We start from the raw sequence: 19,048 nt of genomic DNA on the forward strand, positions 1-19,048 counted from the left end.
AGGGTAAATTGCACAAGAAATTATATGGTCCAGTTTCTCCTGTTAAGTAAAATTTTATTTTTTTTCCTTCCAAATTATTTTAATTCCTGGGAAGCAGCTAAAGGGTTAATAAGTTTATTGAATGTTGTTTTGATCGGAGCAGTTTTTAAAATGGTATCACTTTGGGTATTTTATGTCCTATAGGCCCCTCAAAGTCACTTTAAATGTGAGGTGGTTCCTAAAAAAATTAGCTTTGTAAATTAGATGGAAAAGCGAGAAATTGCTGATCAACTTTTAACCCTTCTAACTTCCTTACAAAAAAATGTTTAAAAAATGATGCTTATGTGGTAAGTGTTCTGTTTTAACTCTTTTGTGTGATATAACACTCTGGTTTAAAGGCATGAAAATTGAAAGTTTGAAAATTGCAAAATCTTTATGAAAATTTCAATATTTTCACAAACAAACGCAAAAAATATCTACCTAAATTTACCACTAACATAAAGTACAATGTGTCACGAAAAAAACATTCTCACAATCACTGAGATACATTGAAGAGGTCCAGAGTTATTACCTCATAAAGTGACACTTGTCAAAATTGTAAAATTTAACCTGGTCAGGAAGGTGAAAAAAGGTTTGATGGTGAAGGGAGCTGTTCAATGACTTCAATGGCCGCTCCTTACTCCCCGCAGTCAGTGCCCGGCGCCCGCATACTCCCCTCCAGTCACCGCTCACACAGGGTTAATGCTGGCGGTAACGGACCGCGTTATGCCGTGGGTAACACACTCCGTAACCGCTGCTATTAACCCTGTGTGTCCCCAACTTTTTATTATTGATGCTGCCTATGTGGCATCAATAGTAAAAAAATGTAATGTTAAAAATAATAAAAATCAAAAAACGTGCTATTCTCACCCTCCGTAGTCCGCCGAGCCACTCGTTCCGGCCGCCATCTTCTGTTCCCGGCGATGCATTGCGAAATTACCCAGAAGACTTAGCAGTCTCGCTAGAGCACATACTTATTGGGAAGGAAGCCAAATCAGATACTTATTGGGAAAGATGCCAGAGCACATCCTTATTGGGAAGTATGCCAGAGCACATCCTTATTGGGAAGGATGCCAGAGCACATACTTATTGGGAAGGATGCTAGAGCACATACTTATTGGGAAGGATGTCAGAGCACATACTTATTGGGAAGGATGTCAGAGCACATACTTATTGGGAAGGATGCCAGAGCACATACTTATTGGGAAGGATGCCAGAGCACATACTTATTGGGAAGGATGCCAGAGCACATACTTATTGGGAAGGATGTCAGAGCACATACTTATTGGGAAGGATGCCAGAGCACATACTTATTGGGAAGGATGCCAGAGCACATACTTATTGGGAAGGATGTCAGAGCACATACTTATTGGGAAGGATGCCAGAGCACATACTTATTGGGAAGGATGCCAGAGCACATACTTATTGGGAAGGATGTCAGAGCACATACTTATTGGGAAGGATGTCAGAGCACATACTTATTGGGAAGGATGCCAGAGCACATACTTATTGGGAAGGATGTCAGAGCACATACTTATTGGGAAGGATGCCAGAGCACATACTTATTGGGAAGGATGCTAGAGCACATACTTATTGGGAAGGATGTCAGAGCACATACTTATTGGGAAGGATGCCAGAGCACATACTTATTGGGAAGGATGCCAGAGCACATACTTATTGGGAAGGATGCCAGAGCACATACTTATTGGGAAGGATGCCAGAGCACATACTTATTGGGAAGGATGCCAGAGCACATACTTATTGGGAAGGATGCCAGAGCACATACTTATTGGGAAGGATGCCAGAGCACATACTTATTGGGAAGGATGCCAGAGCACATACTTATTGGGAAGGATGCCAGAGCACATACTTATTGGGGGAAAGGAGCCCACCCTATGTGTCTGCAGAAGGGCTCACTGTTAGGCTCCACATGTTACATTGATTGTTTCATCTGAAGAGCCACCATGTGATACTATCACCATGTCTGCTCGCATATTGAACAGGGATGTCAAGGGTGGGACACAAATCTTTTTTTTTCTGTTTTGCATAATATCTGAATAGTATATTTTTATCTCTTTCCCTTCAGATTATGTACGGGAGCAATAGGAAGCAGTAAGTATAAGCATATGTTAAAATTATCATCATGTATATTGGTCTTATGGCATTATATACTGTAATGTATGTGCACATGGCTTTTCTTTCAGGTCCGTCACACCTCCTCACCCTCTCTACAAATACGGTAACTTAAAATCTAGTGTGACTTAAAGAGGTTTTTGTACCAATTGGAAATGCCATAAATATCCGATAGGTGGGGCTGCAAAAATGGATCTTTGAAAGTAGCCAAATGAAGGAGCTGCAGCGCTTTCCAATCATCATGTCCTTTTAGCTCTCATCGACCATGCTTGGGATATCTCCAAAAGTTGCGCTTCACTTTAATTGGTTCACATTTGTAACCAATTGTTCCTATGAATTTAGAATGAATAACAATTTATTTAACTAAATAGTCATTAAAAATCAATCATATTTTCCTATGCAGACTTATCTGTCTCCATGGTAACAGACTACAAAAAAACCCTTGTGCTGTCTGATCCTGTAATAATACTGTGTCATACTCCTTCCATTTTTGGATGATGGATTGAACAGTGCTCCGTGAATATTCAGAGCTTGGAGTATTTTTACTATAACCTATCCATGCTTTACTCTTCTCCACAACGTTATCCTTTACCTGTCTGGTGTGTTCATTGCTTTTCATGATGATGTTTGATCCCTAATGTTCTCAAACAAACCTCTGAGGCCTTCACAGAACAGCTGTGAAGGCCTCAGAGGATGCAAAATCATGTGACATTTTCTTAACAAATACTCAGGCGTGTGGGCGGGGGAAGCTTTCTCAGCTCTTCTACATGCTACAGTACATCTAAAAACTGTGATTGTGTCACAACTGCTGCACCCAATGAACTAAGTGACACATCACTGGATTCAGGGTCTCTTTTCCTACATCATGCTGCTCTCTGATGAGGTAGCAAAAACCTTTTGACAGATTCTCTTTAAAGATGGTAAATGACTTGACTAACAGTTTAAGAGTAATTTCCCACATTAGAATTTGCATCAAATACACGCTGTGTGAACATACCCTTAGTGTCTTTCCTCAGAATTGAATCAAAACTCGGCTTTCATTTCTAGACCTGCTCACGTTAAATGAACTCGGGGAGTTCTGATTGGTTGCTATGGGCAACAAGCACAGTGTTACTGTCAGATAGTTGATAAGCAAGGTCCTATGGCTGCAGAACGAGACTACAGGTAGTTGTCTGCTGCCATGGAAACACATAGGCCTGCATAGGATCTGCAGACGCAAAATGATTCCTCATTAATCTCACTGCTGTTTACATTTTGAAAAGGCAAACAACAAAATTAACTTTGTTCCTGGATTAAGGGAAGACTTGGACATATCTTGCATATTTACTGCATGAGTGGTATTACCTTTCTTTACTTAATGAGGTCGTGTTGCTGAGTAGTTGGCTCAGGAGACATGTTATGGCAGCTGATGGATGAGTCCAGTACTGGTTCTTAGTACATGTGCAATCACATCACAGATGTCCATAGATAGGGTCAAGAACCTTATGGGGCATAAACTGTGATCATATCAAACATTAAACAATTATATTACAATAAATACTCATGGACCCTGAGTAACAGTGGAGGAATTGGCTACAGCCATTCTTTATTAAAGGTTAGATTAAAAATGTACAACTTTAATGAATACTTTATGTAGAAAAATACATTAAAGTGAATCTGTCAGCAGATATTTGTTATGTAATCCGAGAGCAACATAGTATAGGGCAAGAGACCCTGATTATAATGATATATCAATTACTGGGCTGCTTGGTGTAGTTTTAATAGAATTCCTGTTTTCTCTGCTGTATATGTAGCAGTGGTCAGAATGCTGAGATGTGCATAACCCAGCCCACACCCCTGATTGGCTGCTTCCTTTGTACACTGTGCATAGACAGAAAGCTGCCAATCATTGGTGGAGGTGGGGTTACACAGAGTAGCTAGACTGCTGTGCATGTGTGACCTAGTCAGGCATTGATAATCTCCTGCTGATAAAACACTGATTGTATTGAAACTATTACACCCAACCTAGTAAGTGACACATCACTGTAATCAGGCTCTCTTGCTCTTTATTATGCTGCTCTCAGAGTAGATGGCAAAAAATTGCTGACAGAATACCTTTAACCAAGAATAACCACCAGTAAATAAAAAAAAAATTAAACCAACCATCAGTTACACAATTCTCTGTCCACTCACATATTTACATGACAGGGAATCTGTCACCTCAAAAATCGTATATGAGCTGCGGTCACCGGCATCAAGGGCTTATCTACAGCATTCTGCAATGCTGTAGATAAGCCCCCGATGTAACCTGAAAGGTAAGAAAAAGAGGTTAGATTATACTCACCCAGGGGCGGTCCCAGTCCGGTTCGGGTCCGATGGGTGTCCGGGTCCAGGGCCTCCCATCTTCTTACGATGACGTCCTCTTCTTGTATTCCTGCCGCGGCGCAGGCGTACTTTATCGGCCTTGTTGAGGACAGAGCAAAGTACTACAGTGCGCAGGCGCCAGGAAAGGTCAGAGAGGCCCAGCACCTGCACACTGCAGTACTTTGCTCTGCCCTCAAAGTACGCCTGCGCCGGAGCCGCGGCAGGAATACAAGAAGAGGACGTCATCGTATGAAGCTAGGAGGTGCCGGACCCGGACCGCGATGCCCATCGGATCGGACCGCCCCTGGGTGAGTATAATATAACCTGTTTTTCTCAGCTTTCAGGTTACATCGGGGTCTTATTTACAGCATTACAGAATGCTGTAGATAAGCCCCTGATGCCGTTGGCCGCAGCTCATATACGATTTTTGGAGTGACAGATTCCCTTTAATAAAGTCTGTGTGGAAAAACTGTTGTGAATTCAGCTTTTGGGCTCGCTCCGGTGGTTGTAGAGGGTAATGCAGTTGTGCCTGGACTGCAGGAGTGGACAGGTGTATCTACTAATTGCAAAAGTGACTGGGGTATATAGCTTTGCAGGATCCTTTAGTCAGTGCCAGTTGCCCATTGTTCTTGAAGGATTCACTTCCCTGCTGGTCTCTCCAGTTTGCTGTGTTTTTCTACAAAGATAAGTCCTGGCTTTGTTTTTGCTGTCCACCTGCAGTGGACCTTATAGTTCTGTGCATTTTCATGTTTTTGTTTTGTCCAGCTTAGTCTGTGAAGGATTTTTTGCAGCCTAGCTATTTCTCTGGAGATGCAGATATACCTCCCCATGTCTTTAGTCAGATGTGGTGATCCGTATTTTCTGCGGTGGATATTTTCTAGTGTTTTTGTACTGACCGCATAGTACTCTGTTCTATTCTTTCTTTTTAGCTAGTATGGCCTCCTATGCTAAAATCTGATTTCATATCTGCGTATGTTATTTCCCTCTCCTCTCACAGTCAATATTTGTGGGGGGCTATCTATCCTTTGGGGATTTTCTCTGAGGCAAGATAGGTTTCCTGTTTCTGTCTTTAGGGGTAGTTAGATCTTAGGCTGTGCTGAGGGGTCTAGGGAGTGTCAGGTACCCCCCACGGCTACTTCTAGTTGCGCTGCTAGGTTCAGGGTTTGCGGTCAGTACAGGGACCACCTTCTCCAGAGTTCGTCTCATGCTGCTCCTAGGCCACCAGATCACAACACAAAACCCTTATCCCCAGCACTCGCATTTATACACTGAACAAAAATATAAACGCAACACTTATTTTTTCTCCTATTTTTCATGAGCTGAACACAAAGATCTAAGACTCTTTCTATGTACACAAAAGGTCCTTCACTCACAAATATTGTTCACAAATTTGTCTAAATCTGTGTTGGTGAGATCTTCTCCTCCTTTGCTGAGATCATTCATGCACCTCACAGATGTGGCATATCCAGATGATTATTGCGCAGGTGCCTTAGGGTGGCTACAATAAAAGGCCTCTCTGAAATGTGCAGTTTTACAGTATTGAGGGGGTCCCAAGGGATGGTCAGAGAACTGTCAGTATCTGGTGTGACCACCATTTACCTCACCATCTCCTTTGCCTAGTGATGATCAGGTTGTTTGCTATGCTGTGCTATGGATTATTATATGACCTACGACGTGGGTATCGCAAGGGGAACTTCTTAGTTCAGGTAGCAACAGGCAATGATGGGGTCTTTGGGTGACATGTGCTGTGACTCTGCTGGCCATGCAAAAACTGGGATATTTTCAGCTTCCAGGAATTATGTACGGATCCTTGTAACATGGGGCCGTGCATTATAATGCTGCAACATGAGATGAAGGTCGTGGATGAATGGCACAACATTGGACCTCAGGATCTCGTCACGGTGTCTTTGAGCATTGAAAATGGCATCATGTTCTTGGAAGCTGAAAACATCCCAGTTCTTGCATGGCCAGCATAGTCACCGCACATGTCACCCAATGACCCCATCATTGCCTGTTGCTACTTGAACCATTTCCACTTGCAATGGCCACGTCATAGGTCATATTAATAATCTGTCATTACTCTAAACAAATCTTCCCAAAAACCATGGAAAAACCCAGACTCTTTTTGTTTGTAAACTTTCCCGCCAAAAACAGTGTCAAGGAAACAAATAGATTCAACTGAGTGACCGATAATCCCATGTGGACCACTCTTTATCACTGGGATCCCTCAATGACGGCCAAACACATCTCTGCAGTGATCATCCACATTTACAAGTATAGATTATGAAACCATTAGCCATTCTATAATAACTTGTGTTCTCTGTAATTTTTGCAGAAAATGACTTGGTAGAGGTAAGTGTCCTTGTGTTTTCAGTCATATATACGGTAGATTCTTTTTCGGATGTGTCTCTGTCACAGTTTTGTGATTTTTCTTTTTTTGTTAAATCAGGAAGAAGAGGAAGATGACTTGTACGAGGTCCCACCGTGTGATCTGCAGAGTCGTTCCTTGCCATGTGTCTGGACTGCACAGGAGAATCACAGCGCATATTTAGGTCTGAAGTCAGTGGTACTGGTATTTATAAGTCAGTGGTACTGGTATTTATAAGTCAGTGGTACTGGTATTCAGAAATCGATGGTATTGGTATTCAGAATTCAGCGGTACTGGTATTGAGGAGTCAGCGGTACTGGTATTGAGGAGTCATCGGCAGTGGTATTGAGGAGTCAGCGGTACTGGTATTGAGGAGTTAGCGGTACTGGTATTGAGGAGTTAGCGGTACTGGTATTGAGGAGTCAACGGTATTGGTATTGAGGAGTCAGCGGCACTGGTATTGAGGAGTCAGCGGCACTGGTATTGAGGAGTCAACGGTACTGGTATTGAGGAGTCAGCGGCACTGGTATTGAGGAGTCAGCGGCACTGGTATTAAGGAGACATGAGGAGACACCAGTACTGGTATTGAGGAGTCAGCGGCACTGGTATTAAGGAGACATGAGGAGACACCAGTACTGGTATTGAGGAGTCAGCGGTACTGGTATTGAGGAGTTAGCGGTACTGGTATTGAGGAGTCAACGGTATTGGTATTGAGGAGTCAGCGGCACTGGTATTGAGGAGTCAGCGGCACTGGTATTGAGGAGTCAACGGCACTGAAATTGAGGAGTCCGCAGCACTGGTATTGAGAAGTCAGCGGCACTGGTATTAAGGAGACATGAGGAGACACCAGTACTGGTATTGAGGGGTCAGCGGTACTGGTATTAGGGCATGTGGCTCCCAGTACACAGACACTTTCATACATGCATGTTAACAGACAGGGCAATGATTATATTATGGCTGGTGGAGGTCTCCATTAAACCTCTGGCATGGAAACGCCACCTGATCCCCTATTGACACCACAAACGGAAGCGCTGGTTGTGCATATATCAAAGTCCATGGGAGTTATGGAGATAGTAATTCCAAAGAAGAGAAAGCCAAACACGTGTGAATAGGTTCACCAAATGGCCATCGTTGCCGGTGGGCAGTAGAGGGCCCTGTAGGTAATGAGACGTACAATGTCATTGTATGCCAATTAGGGGTGTATGGAGCCCGCACCATACACAGCAGATGCTAGCTGTGTTAGGCCTGTTTCAGACCATGTTCTTGACATGTACTTGACGTCTCAAAATACATGTAAGAAATATTAAACATACACATTTTAATCATCTTTTGCTTTCCCATTAAAATTAAATTAAAAAGTAAACGTATTGAATATTGTCATGTCATGGGGATGAGTGGAGCCGTGGAAGTTTGGATTCTTTCTCACTCTCTCTTTTGCTCTCTCTTCGTAATAATTTATTGACTAAGGGTGCAAGAAGGGATTATGTAAGGATATCAGTTGATTGCAGTAGTATATGCAAAAAGTGTACATGGTGTGATAGGGTCACTGGTGCCTATATGTGAGAAGAGATACGTGTCGCAAAGGTTGCTGTTCTGCGTGATGTGAAAGCCATAAGTTTTCCTCCAGCATTATATGTGGTCAGAGCAATCCAGTCGCTATATGGGTCTGGGTTTCATGGTGCGTAGGTCAGAGATTGGCGTGGCGCCTACCCACCATATCTCCACCTCCAGGGTGGCTGGATGCAGTTAAATGTCGAGCCAGTTTTTTTTTGTTTGTGTTGTTTTGGAGGAAGGAAGCCTCCAGACTGAAGCTCCTGCGAGAGCTGCTGTTTGTGTTGTCTCAGAAGGCAGGAACTGTACTGGGAATGACTTTACATGTACTTTTTATCTTCACTTGAGCCAGAAAGATTGTTTTCAGTTACTAGTTTGGGCGTTATGGTTTATGAAGCAATAAATCGCCCAGAGACTTTCACCAAATGTTTTCCTGTGTGTACCTCGGGGAGCAGCTGAGTGAGCCGACCTTCCACACGTTGTGGAGAATGCAGGCAAATGTTCCAGGAACACGGGTAGCAGCTGTGGACAAATCATATGTCCTGGGTTACTACAGCTACGAAGATGGAACAATGGTAGGACAAAATGGAGGAGCTAATCAAGCACCTGATCCTGAGTCAACAGCAGCATCACCAACAGCATCGTGAACAGCAGCAGTGCCACAAGCAGCAACAGCAGCGCCAGGAGGAGCAGTTCTGTGAGCAGCAGCAGGTACAGCAGGAGACAAACAAACTCCTGATGCTGCAGATTCAACAACAACATAGGCAGATGGAACTCCTGGTGGGAGATTTCCGCAGCAAAGAAACCGCCCCTCCTCCACATCAAGGTGATGATTTATGCCTCCGGAAAGTAGTAAGATGAGCCATGCAAAAGATGACCCCATGGGATGACATAAAGACGTTTTTGACTGTTTTCGAACAGGTTGCAGACCAGGAGAGGCTGCCCCTGTTGCAGTGGACAGAGGTGCTGGCCCCCTATCTGACAGGTGAACCCCAGAAACCTTATTTTGACTTGGCCTTTCAGTATGCCTGGGAATATGCCAAGTTAAAACCGGAGATATTGGCACGCTCAGGGGTCACTATGTCTGTCAGAGCCCAAAGAGTTAATCACTGGGAGTATTATGGTGGCAAGCCTCCGCGCTCACAAATGTTTGACTTGTTGCACTTGGTCCAGAAATAGTTGCAGCCAGAGTCCTCCACTCCAGCCCAGATGGTCGAACGGGTGGTCATGAACAGGTTTACTCACTCCTTCCTCAGGCCGCTGCAGACCTGGGTTGCCCAGGGAGACCCCTGGAATGTGGATGACCTGGTGGGCCTCATAGAAAGGTACTAGGTGGTTGAGAAGTCCTTAAGGGAGCCAGGAGGTGGTACATCTCCATACTGGGGTACCCAGCGGGAGCCCGAGTCCCAAAAGAGGGTAACCACTGGGGAAAGTCCGAGGTCCCAAGGAGATGCCGAGGGGCTACAAAAGGCTGCTAGTAAAGACCTGATCTGCTGGCAGTGTCACGGTCCCGAACACATAGCGACCCGTTGTCCTATTTCGACTCTTGGTCTCAAGGAGTTTGGTGACCTTGATAAGGGCAACGCTTCCCCACCAGTTGATCCCAGGGAAATGTGGGCATCCGCTGTATCCATGGGGACGCCAAAGACTACCCTATTGCCAGAGTGTTGATAAAAACAAGCCGTGGTACGGAGTCCCATGAGGTTGGGGCAGTCAGAGACTTACTACACTCCGTGATAATCGGGCTGTGCTTCAGCCTGTTCTGGGACTTGTGGGGAAAGGCAGGGGTGCCATGTGACTTAGGCAGGAGCCAGCGCAACCCTGATGAATTTCTGTTGGAGGTGGAGGAGTTCCCCTTGTGTGACCTAGCTGGTGATGAGGATGAAACGGTGACCAGGGAGGCTGAGGTTCCGGAACTGGGGGTTTCTGAGAAAAATTTTGGGACTTCTCAAATGCAGGATCTTACCCTAAGAGGGGCCTTTGAAAATGTGTCTGTGATTGATGGGGTTGCTCAAGAGCCGGGGGCTGACAACAGGTATCCACACTTTACAGACAATGGTGAATTGTTGTATCCAGTGACTATACCGAGGGGAGGTGAGTTAGTGGGGCAGCTGTTGCTTCCAGGATCCTACCGGTGGAGGGTTTTAGACATGGCCCATTTGCATGTTTTGGCGGGACATCTGAGGTTAGAGAAAACTCAGGAGAGAATATTACAGTGGTTTTATTGGCTGGGATGTTACCAGGAGATCGTGAATTATTGTAGATCCTGCCCCACCTGCCAGATAACCACTCTCTCTTCTCACTTCCGAAGTCCACTAGTCTCGTTACCTGTAATGGAGTTCCCATTCAATATCTATGTTCCTAGTAGACCCTCTAGTTAAGTCTGCACGAGGGCACCACTGTATCCTAGTGGTCGTGGACTATGCAACCCAGTACTCTGAAGCAGTACCCCTAAGGAACTCTTCGGCTAAGAGTATCACCCAGGAACTTGTCCATATTTTTGCTAGGACAGGCATACCGAAGGAGATTTTGACAGAGCAGAGAACCCCGTTCATGAGCAAAGTAATGAACTGTGTAGGGTCCTCCAGATTGCCCAGTTGAGAACCTCAGTTTACCATCCACAGACCAACGGCCTAGTAGAGCGCTTCAATAAAACCTTGAAAGCCATGCTCAAAAAGGTCATTGAGAAGGACAGTTGAGACTGGGGTTATCTGCTTCCGTTTCTGCTTTTCTCCATCAGGGAAGTTCCCCAAGCCTCTACTGGCTTCTCGCCGTTCAAGCCCCTGTATGGTCGACATTCGCGAGGGCTCCTGGACATTGCCAAGGAAACCTGGGAAGCTGAGGTCATGCCACACCGTAGAATCATAGATCATGTCGCCCTGCTACAGGAGAGGATGGCAAAAATAATGCCTATCGTGAAGGAGCATCTTCTCCAGACAGAGGAGGTACAGGCAAGGGTGTATAACCGATTATCAAGGCTGAGACAGTTCCAGTCCGGGGATCGCATGATAGTGCTCATCCCCACTGTGGAGAGCAAATTTCTAGCCAAGTGGAAAGGCCCATATGAGGTGGCGGAGAAACTGGGCGAAGTTAATTACAAGGTACACCAGCCAGGTCGAAGGAAGCCGCACCAATTCTATCATGTGAACTTGCTCAAACCCTGGCAAGACCGAGAATTGCTGGAAACCTCTTGCCTGGGAGCCAGTCCTAAGGCCACAGTGGACAATGTCACCATTCCTGAGACTCTAATTCTGACCTTGGGGCAACAGTGTCAGGAGCTGTTGCAGCGAAGCAGTGACCTGTTCTCAGAGTTGCTAGGGCATACGCAGGTGGTAGAGCATGACGTGTTGACAGAACCGCATGTAAGGGTGAACAAGCCCTACAGAATTCTGGAAGAAGGTTGGGAGGTGTTTTCAAATGAGATGAATAGGATGCTAGATCTCGGGATGACAGAGAAGTCAAAAAGTGGATGGTCGAGTCCAATCGTCCTCGTACCAAAGCCCGACGGTGAGTGGCGGTTCTGTAATGACTACCGCAAGCTGAATGAAGTCTCAAGATTTGATGGATGCCCGATGTCTGGTGTAGACAAACTCATTGAGAGACTTGGTCCCATGAGGTACATTACAACCCTCAAACTGAGGAAGGGGTATTGGCAGATCCCCATATCCTGGAGTGCCAAGGAGAAGACGGCCTTCTCGATGCCTGAAGGGTGTTTTCAATACAACAGATTGCCCTCCGGTCTGCAGGGGGCCCCGGCAACCTTCCAGAGGGCAATGAATCGGATCCAGGCTCTGCATAAGAAGTATGCCACAGTGTACCTTTATGACATTGTGGTCTTTAGCCCTCACTGGGCTAGTCATCTGCCAAAGGTTGAGGCGGTTCTGGATGCTTTAAGAAATGCAGGGTTCACCATAAATCCGAAAAAGTTTGCCATAGGAAAGGAAGAGGCCAAGTACCTAGGCTATGTCGTCGGGAGGGGCGAAATTAAGCCGCAAATAAACAAGATCGAGGCGATTCAAGAGTGACCGCAACTGCTTTCCAAGAAGCAGCTGAGGGCGATTCATTCCATGTTTTGCTACAATTGCCGCACCATTGACAGATCTTCTTAAAGGCACCACATCGACGATAGTTAAATGGATTGATAACACAGAGATTGAGTTCCAGGAGCTGGTGTAGGCTGTGTGTAAACATCCGGTTCTGGTCGCGCCAGACTTCAGCAAAGAGTTCGTGGTCCAGATGGATGCGTCAGAAGTCAGCTTGGGAGATGAGCTGTCTCAAGAAATAAACAGAGAAGAACATCCCATCCTGTATTTGAGTCAGAAGCTGTCGTCATGTGATAAAAACTATGCCATCGTCGAGAAGGAGTGTCTAGCTATAAAATGGGCCGTGGATACACTGAAGTATAATCTACAAGGCCGGAGGTTCAAACTTGTGTCAGATCATGACCTTCTGAGATGGTTAGGGGAGAAAAAGGGTAAGAATGCCTGGGTGACTAGGTGGTTCCTAGGCCTCCAGCTTTCAGGTTCCACGTAGAACACAGACCCAGGAAGTTACCTGGGAACACAGATGCCGTCTCTCGAATTCCCTGTTTGGTGTCTGAAGGTGCCAAAGCCCCTGGCTTTGGGCAGGGGGGGGGGGGATATATGACAGGGTCACTGGCGCTGTATGTGAGGGGAGATATGTCTTGCAAAGGTTGCGTGATGTGAAAGCCATAAATTTCCTCCAGCATGATATGTGCTGAGAGCAATCCAGTCTCCTACCCACCATATTTTCCCCTCCAGGGTGTGGCTGGAGGGAGTAAAATGTCCAGTCATTTTTTTTTCTCTGTTGTTTTGGAGGAAGGAAGCCTCCAGACTGAAGCTCCTGCGAGAGCTGCCATATGTGTTGTCCCAGAACGCAGAAGCCATACTGTTAATGAATTTATATGGACTTTCTATTTTAATTTAAGCCAGAAAAGTGGTTTTCTGTTACCCTAACCCTAAGCCACCCAGAGAATTTAACCAAACGTGTTACTGTGTCTACCTATGGGAGCCACTAAGTGAGCCGACCTTTCACAATGGCTGGAGACAATATGGGGTGTGAGGCAGTGAGGGGAATTATATAGGAGGGTTGTCATGTGTCCCCCAGGAAGCGCATAGAGACATGCTGAACCTGCTAGAGAGCATTGTAATTTCAGCCAGGCCTGTAGTTACAATGCAACATAAAAGACAGAGTGGATTTGGTCAAACTATTTGACCAAGCCAGATTTAAGAAAACCTGACATGGGCTTTTATTTTTGGGGAGATTTGTAGGATTGGTAGTGGGACGGATCTCTCCCTCCACTCGGGTCTTGGGAGTGGCCCATGTCCACAAAACCCATTTAAACTTTCATTTGAGGTTTGGGTATGTCAGTGTTTTATTTGCAAGCAGCAGAACAGGCGGCTCTATGCAGAACAGGACTGTGTGAGATTGAACTCAGGCCCGAGAAGACAAAGCTACTGACGCACCCACGAATGATACAGTGGTGCAGTTGCCCACAGCAATGGACTGATATGGATTCTCCAGCTGTGAACCAGGGGATAAAAGTTCTGGATTTACAGTATTTAGTGAGTTTGAAAATAGAGACGTTTAAGTTGAACTTTCTTAGGTCACTGCCTCATTGCCGCACGGGCATGAAAGCCGATGCATTACAGGGGTCATAGTTACCCTCTTATTAGTGTTCACAATATAATAATTAGTGATGAGCAAGTGTTCTCGTTGCTTGGGTTTTCCCGAGCACGCTCGGGTGATCTCCGAGTATTTGTTAAGGTACCGTCACACATAGCGACGCTGCAGCGATACCGACAACGATCCGGATCGCTGCAGCGTCGCTGTTTGGTCGCTGGAGAGCTGTCACACAGACCGCTCTCCAGCGACCAACGATCCCGAGGTCCCCGGTAACCAGGGTAAACATTGGGTAACTAAGCGCAGGGCCGCGCTTAGTAACCCGATGTTTACCCTGGTTACCATCCTAAAAAGTAAAAAAACAAACGCTACATACTTACCTATCGCTGTCTGTCCTCGGCGCTCTGCTTCTCTGGTCTGGCTGTGAGCGCCGGGCAGCCAGAAAGTAGAGCGGTGACGTCACCGCTCTGCTTTCCGGCTGACCGACGCTCACAGCCAGAGCAGGAGGAGAGCAGAGCGCAGCGCTGGAGGACAGACGGCTGTAGGTAAGTATGTACTGTTTGTTTTTTTACTTTTAGGATGGTAACCAGGGTAAACACCGGGTTACTAAGCGCGGCCCTGCTCTTAGTTACCCGATGTTTACCCTGGTTACCAGCAAAGACATCGCTGAATCGGTGTCACACACGCCGATTCAGCGATGTCTACGGGGAGTCCAGCGACGAAATAAAGTTCTGGACTTTCTTCCCCGACCATCGATCTCCCAGCAGGGGCCTGATCGCTGCTGCCTGTCACACTGGACGATATCGCTAGCGAGGACGCTGCAACGTCACGGATCGCTAGCGATATCGTCTAGTGTGACAGTACCTTTAGTGTTCGGAGATTAAGTTTTCATCGCCTCAGCTGATTGATTTACAGCTATTAGCCAGCCTGAGTACATGTGGTGGGTTGCCTGGTTGCTAGGGAATCCTCATATGTACTCAGCCTGGCTAGTAGCTGTAAATCATTTAGCTACCGGGTTGAAAACTTAATCTCCGAACACTAACAAATACTCGGAGGCCACCCGAGCATGCTGGGGAAAACCTGAGCAACGAGTACACTCACTCATCACTAATAATAACATAATTTTGCATAATATAATATATATTTTCCACATAGGTCGTTCTGCCGCTGTTCTTCCTCCTCAAAAACCTCCTATGCCAGACAGGATTCAGCAGGTATGTGTTATGTCACCAATTCCAGAACTGCGATATGTTTGGGTTTTTTTTTGTTTGTTTTTTACTCATCTTTATTAGTTACTGGATGCATGTTATCCCTTTATACTGCCACAAGGTGTCATAGTCTGAGTTTGCACTGTAAACAGGACATCTCACTTTTTTCTTTTTCATATATTGTATATGTCCTGTTCTGGAGAATGATGCATTATTTATATTAAGATGACATGTTGGAGCGCAGTACACGACATGTATCTTTCGTTATGCAAGATATACATATACAGTACATGCTGGGGAGAGGGGGATTTTTGAAGCTCACCATGCCATGTTATGCGATATTGGAGGCTGAAATCTGTGTCGGGTGCCGGTCCTGCTGGTGAAGCTCAGCCAAAGGATTAAGAAAAGGAAATAAGTGGCACATCTGTCCACAATATGTAAAAATATTGTTCATTCTTTATTCAAGCCAGATGCGTTTCTGGCATCCAAGCGCCCTTAGGCTGGTTTCATATTTGCGTTTTTTTGCATGCGTTTTGCCGCCGCATGCGTCTTTTGTATGCATGCGTTGTGTTGCAGAAATGCAACATGTAGTAATTTTTAGCGGCGTTTTTTTGCCGCAAAAAAAGCATGTTTTTTTTTCGGCAAAAAAACGTATTGCTGTCTATGTAAACGCATGCGTTTTTAAACACATGCGTTTGGTTGCGTTAAAAACGCATGCGTTTTTATAAAAAAAAAACAAGAAAAAACACTGATAAGCCACCCCACAACATAAAATTGATAAAGGGATCCTAACCCTAACCCTACCCCTAACCCTACCCCTAACCCTAACCCTTGGGATCCTAACCATAACCCTAAGGGTTATGGTTAGGATCCCAAGGGTTAGGGGTAGGGTTAGGGTTAGGATCCCTTAGGGTTAGGGTTAGGGGTAAGGTTAGGGTTAGGGGTAGGGTTAGAGTTAGGGGTAGGGTTAGGGTTAAGATCCCTTAGGATTAGGGTTAGGGTAAAGGTTAGGGTTAGGGTTAGGATCCCTAGGGTTACTAGGGATCCAAACCCTAACCCTAACCCTAGCTATTTCTGTTTACAGTGGGTTTTCTTGTTGATTTTGATGATTGGCAAGCTGTCACACATTTCTCATCATGCGTTTAAAAAACGCAAAAGCATGAAAAAACCATGTAAACGCGTCAAAACGCCGCGTTTGTAATAAAACATGCAAAAACGCGTTTTACCGCGTTTACATGCGTTTTTTTCACCACATGCGTTTGCGTTTAAAACGCTGCGTTTTTAAACGCAAATGTGAAACCAGCCTTAGTCATACACATAGACTTAGTAAGGTTGTGTTCATACCTTCCATAGTCTTTAACCCCTTACTGACATCGGACGGTATAGTACGTCCGATGTCAGCTCCCCTGCTTTGATGCAGGGCTCCGCGGTGAGCCCGCATCAAAGCCGGGACATGTCAGCTGTTTTGAACAGCTGACATGTGCCCGCAATAGCTAGTTAAATGCCGCTTTCAAACGCAGACAGCGGCATTTAACTACCGCATCCGGCCGGGCGGCCGGAAATGACGTCATCCCCGACCCCCGTCACATGATCGGGGGTCGGCGATGCGTCAGGATGGTAACCATAGAGGTCCTTGAGACCTCTATGGTTACTGATCACCGGTGGCTGTGAGCGCCACCCTGTGGTCGGCGCTCACAGCACACCTCCATTTCTGCTACATAGCAGCGATCAGCAGATCGCTGCTATGTAGCAGAGGCGATCGAGTTGTGCCTGCTTCTAGCCTCCCATGGAGGCTATTGAAGCATGGCAAAAGTAAAAAAAAAAAGTTAAAAAAATGTGAAAAAAATAAAAAAAATATAAAAGTTTAAATCACCCCCCTTTCGCCCCAATCAAAATAAATCAATAAAAAAAAATCAAATCTACACATATTTGGTATCGCCACGTTCAGAATCGCCCGATCAATCAATAAAAAAAAAGCATTAACCTGATCGCTAAACGGCGTAATGAGAAAAAAATCGAAACGCCAGAATTAGGTTTTTTTGGTCGCCGCGACATTGCATTAAAATGCAATAACGGGCGATCAAAAGCACGTATCTGCACCGACTTGGAATCATTAAAAACGCCAGCTCGGCACGCAAAAAATAAGCCCTCAACCGACACCAGATCATGAAAAATGGAGACGCTACGAGTATCGGAAAATGGCGCAATTTGTTTTGGGTTTTTTTAGCAAAGTTTGGAATTTTTTTTCACCACTTAGTTAAAAAATAACCTAGTCATGTTAGGTGTCTATGAACTCGTACTGACCTGGAGAATCATAATGGCAGGTCAGTTTTAGCATTTAGTGAACCTAGCAAAAAAGCCAAGCAAAAAACAAGTGTGGGATTGCACTTTTTTTGCAATTTCACCGCACTTGGAATTTTTTTCCCGTTTTCTAGTACATGACATGGTAAAACCAATGATGTCGTTCAAAAGTACAACTCGTCCCGCAAAAAATAAGCCCTCACATGGCCAAATTGACGGAAAAATAAAAAAGTTATGGCTCTGGGAAGGAGGGGAGTGAAAAACGAACATGGAAAAATGAAAAATCCCACAGTCATGAAGGGGTTAATGGAAAGTGAACAGATATGCAAGTCCACTTACGGTATCTGGTGCTCATGGAGACTGGGCACCCCCATATTTGGCACAGTTCGGGGTCCCAGAGGATAAAATTCTTAATCAGACCTTTATGGAATATTAAAGGGGTTGTTCAGGACTTTATGTTTTATACTATGAGCCTAAAAACTAACAGCCAGGTAGTTGCTAACAGAGGCAATATGACCTGGCACCGGCTCAGAGTGGTAACCAAGGCACCTGTCAGTGATTGATCTGCTCCACAGTAACAGAGCAGCTCTTCCACTCTTCTCTGACGAAAGAGCATGGCTGACGACGTCATGCTGATAGGCAGAGGGGAGCCTGCTGTCAATCAGCATGACGGCAGCAGTCATGCCTCGGCAACAGAGCAGAGCGGAAGACAAGCCGCTTCTCTGTCGACATGATGTCAGCGGAAGCCACAGAATCTCCGTCAGGAGCAGTCTGTGACCACTCTTTGACAGCAGAGATTGGTGGCGGGCAGGGGCCGAATAATATTGCACGCCCCACTTTTCAGTTTTTGAATTTCCACAAAAATTTAAAATAACCAATAAATTTTGTTCAACTTCACAATTGTGTTCCACTTATTGTTGATTCTTCGCCAAAAATTTACATTTGGTATCTTTATGTTTGAAGCAAGATATGTGGGAAAAGGTTGAAAAGTTCCAGGGGGCCGAATACTTTCACAAGGCACTGTATGTTTATGATAATTAAATTGAGTGACGAAAGATATAGTAATTAACATGCAAACATTAAATAAGGTAAAAAAATAACATTAAATGGTCTTCCTCATTATCTGAATCCTTGATTTTTTAGGGTCCTTGGCAGCAGAGACCACGTGAGTATTTATAATTCATGTTTATTTTAGGTGATTGATGATAAGAAGCCCGTCCCCTGCAATCAATCATCTCTGTGATGGGCTCAATGAATAAACCAAACTTTCTTGGGTTTGCGATATGCCTGCCCCCTCGGAAACCAATAACAGGAATACCTAGCTGTTGAGTATTTAATGCGGATCTGTCACCAGACATCACAATCTTACATACAAAATTGATCTCTTAGACCATACTTAGTTTAAAGATCCATGTCAGAATGGCTGTATGATCAATTCTGAAAGTTTATACACCTAGCCTGACTGACAGCTGCAGCTTGTACT

At 45.1% G+C, this 19,048-nt stretch overlaps 1 protein-coding gene across 1 annotated transcript in view; it reads left to right on the plus strand.

The window, feature by feature from the left end:
• SH2D6 (SH2 domain containing 6) overlaps positions 1-19,048 on the plus strand; it is a 178,981-nt gene that overhangs the window by 73,965 nt on the left and 85,968 nt on the right. The window contains exons 2-7 of the mRNA XM_069766644.1: positions 2,105-2,130; positions 2,223-2,257; positions 6,830-6,846; positions 6,944-7,046; positions 15,212-15,270; positions 18,709-18,730. Of these exons, the coding sequence (XP_069622745.1) occupies positions 2,108-2,130; positions 2,223-2,257; positions 6,830-6,846; positions 6,944-7,046; positions 15,212-15,270; positions 18,709-18,730 (259 nt within the window). The 5' untranslated portion in view covers positions 2,105-2,107. The remainder of the gene's footprint in view (positions 1-2,104; positions 2,131-2,222; positions 2,258-6,829; positions 6,847-6,943; positions 7,047-15,211; positions 15,271-18,708; positions 18,731-19,048) is intronic.

The sequence above is a fragment of the Ranitomeya imitator genome, chromosome 4 (assembly GCF_032444005.1).
Source record: "Ranitomeya imitator isolate aRanImi1 chromosome 4, aRanImi1.pri, whole genome shotgun sequence".
In the NCBI taxonomy this organism is placed as follows: domain Eukaryota; kingdom Metazoa; phylum Chordata; class Amphibia; order Anura; family Dendrobatidae; genus Ranitomeya; species Ranitomeya imitator.